This window comes from Lampetra planeri, chromosome 62 (genome assembly GCF_965212315.1).
Source record: "Lampetra planeri chromosome 62, kcLamPlan1.2.h2, whole genome shotgun sequence".
NCBI lineage: Eukaryota > Metazoa > Chordata > Hyperoartia > Petromyzontiformes > Petromyzontidae > Lampetra > Lampetra planeri.
In genome coordinates, this window is record NC_136168.1 from 2,781,253 (window position 1) to 2,783,452 (window position 2,200).

The window sequence follows — 2,200 nt, forward strand, 5'->3', positions numbered from 1 at the left end:
AGCACCATATTTTAACACTAAAGCAGTCACTGACTCACAACAACTTGCAATCATAAGTGACAGAGTTAATTTCGGGTAAAATCAATGAAAATGGGGTATGCCGATAGCATAAAAATTAGATGTGATAGAGCAAATCTGAGATCAGATTTGGAATCACCACCCTGAAATTAGTCTAAAACAGCTGCAAAAGTCCAGGCCAGAAATGTTGTTGTTGTTGTTGACCAGTGTAATCTACGAGTTCATCACTCCATCTCCTCGGTAGACGTGCCCTCTGCTGATGCCTTTCACCACAGTCTTTTTTTACATTGAATCAATTCTTAAACCACGACGATTAATTGAATCGGCACGAACCTTTTTTGCTCTTTTTTTATCCCAGAAATCTACAACGGCGATTGAATTATAAACCACTCAAATGATAGAGGCATTAACATTTGGTTGCATGCACTGTTTGGACTTGAAAGTGGCGTGCAAATGCACATAACAAGCTCCTTATTCCATCATCTTATTATTGTTATTATGATCGTGAAAATAGCTTGGCGCTAAATATAATTTTAATGAAACACCGCGGTTTATGATGTGCCGCTGGCAGGACTTGAGTCGTTAAACGCGAGCTGTTAATCCTGGCACGTGTGGCTGGATAATTGCTCGCGTGGTGTGGCGTACACGACGTGGCTGGCACAGTGGTGAGATGTTAACTCCCTCGCCTGCCATACAGGAGGTCGTGGGTTAGATCCCGACGCTGACGCCTGCTGCTGGAAATCTGGAGTTTGCGTGTCTCTCTCTCTCATCATCATCACGGTGGCTAGGAGATGTTAACTACCTCGCCTGCCATACAGGAGGTCGTGGATTCGATCCCGACGCTGCTGACGTCTGCTGCTAGAAATCTGGAGTTTGCGTGTCTCTCTCTCTCATCATCATCACGGTGGCTAGGAGATGTTAACTACCTCGCCTGCCATACAGCAGGTCGTGGGTTCGATCCCGACGCTGACGCCTGCTGCTGGAAATTTGGAGTTTGCGTGTCTCTCTCTCTCATCATCATCACGGTGGCTAGGAGATGTTAACTACCTCGCCTGCCATACAGGAGGTCGTGGGTTCGATCCCGACGCTGACGTCTGCTGCTGGAAATCTGGAGTTTGCGTGTCTCTCTCTCTCATCATCATCACGGTGGCTAGGAGATGTTAACTACCTCGCCTGCTACACAGGAGGTCCTGGGTTCGATTCCTGACCCTGACATCTGTTGATTTTTCTCCGGACCCTCCGGTTTTTCCATCCACGTTTATAATCAACGTGCGTGCGTGTAGAGTATTTGGCTGCTATAAATGTGCACGCGATGATAAGCCACTTCGTTGAGCTATCATTTGTGATAGCCAGGTCGATTCTGAAAAAGTGCGATACAAAAAGCTCAGTGCGACCTTACACTTGGTGAAAATAAAAAAAATAGTTTAGTTTTAATTCTAGATTTGAAGTTTTCGTGACTGCAAGGATTCGTACTCTTTGTTTTTTTCGGTGAAGTCACGTAGGTAAATTTTTGTTAATTAATTCAATCACCACGTTTCGGAGGCAACACAAGCTTCCGTCTTCAGGTGGAACCGTCACAGCAAACTTGATACAGTAATTTTGCTGTGACGGTTCCACCTGAAGACGGAAGCTTGTGTTGCCTCCGAAACGTCGTGATTTAATTTATTTAAATTTTTTGACCTTCGTGAGTTTAGTTTTAGTTTAATCACCTGCCCTGTCATGCGTTCAGAAGGTGACCTCACGACGCATTCCCTGGCTAAACTATAATAACACGGGTTGCAATTCATATCCTTCCCTTAATGCCCCTAATATCAATACATCCTCGCAGCGGCTTTTGGCGGCTGGCCATCGAACAAAGAACGGCGGTCACGGTATCGCGCGGCGCACTTAGATGCGCTTCTGCGGCCGTCTGGAACGATCTTCCTTCCGATAGTAGGAAGCCGCTGGTGGCTGTGCACTTTCAAATCACCATCTAGATTGAGAACTCGTTTTGTTAGAACTACTTTTTGTGTGTTCGTTCGCTGTCTCCCCCGTTACTGTAACGAAGCGGAGCGTGATCTTTTCTCTCTCCTTGAAGAAGATGTTGTGAAGTTGTTCGCAGCGAACGCGACGCCTCGTCGTAGGATCCGAATTGGGAGACGGGGGAAAAGAAAGCGCATCCTTTTGGCGACGCTCTCCGTTC

The 2,200-nt window shown here is 46.3% G+C and overlaps 1 protein-coding gene across 1 annotated transcript in view; it reads left to right on the plus strand.

Annotated features, from left to right (window-relative positions):
- The window catches only part of LOC144736650 (lariat debranching enzyme-like), an 18,935-nt gene extending 18,331 nt beyond the window's left edge, over window positions 1–604 (plus strand). The window contains exon 8 of the mRNA XM_078619221.1: window positions 590–604. Coding sequence (XP_078475347.1) covers window positions 590–604 — 15 coding nt within the window. The remainder of the gene's footprint in view (window positions 1–589) is intronic.
- The last annotated feature ends 1,596 nt before the right edge of the window (window positions 605–2,200 follow it).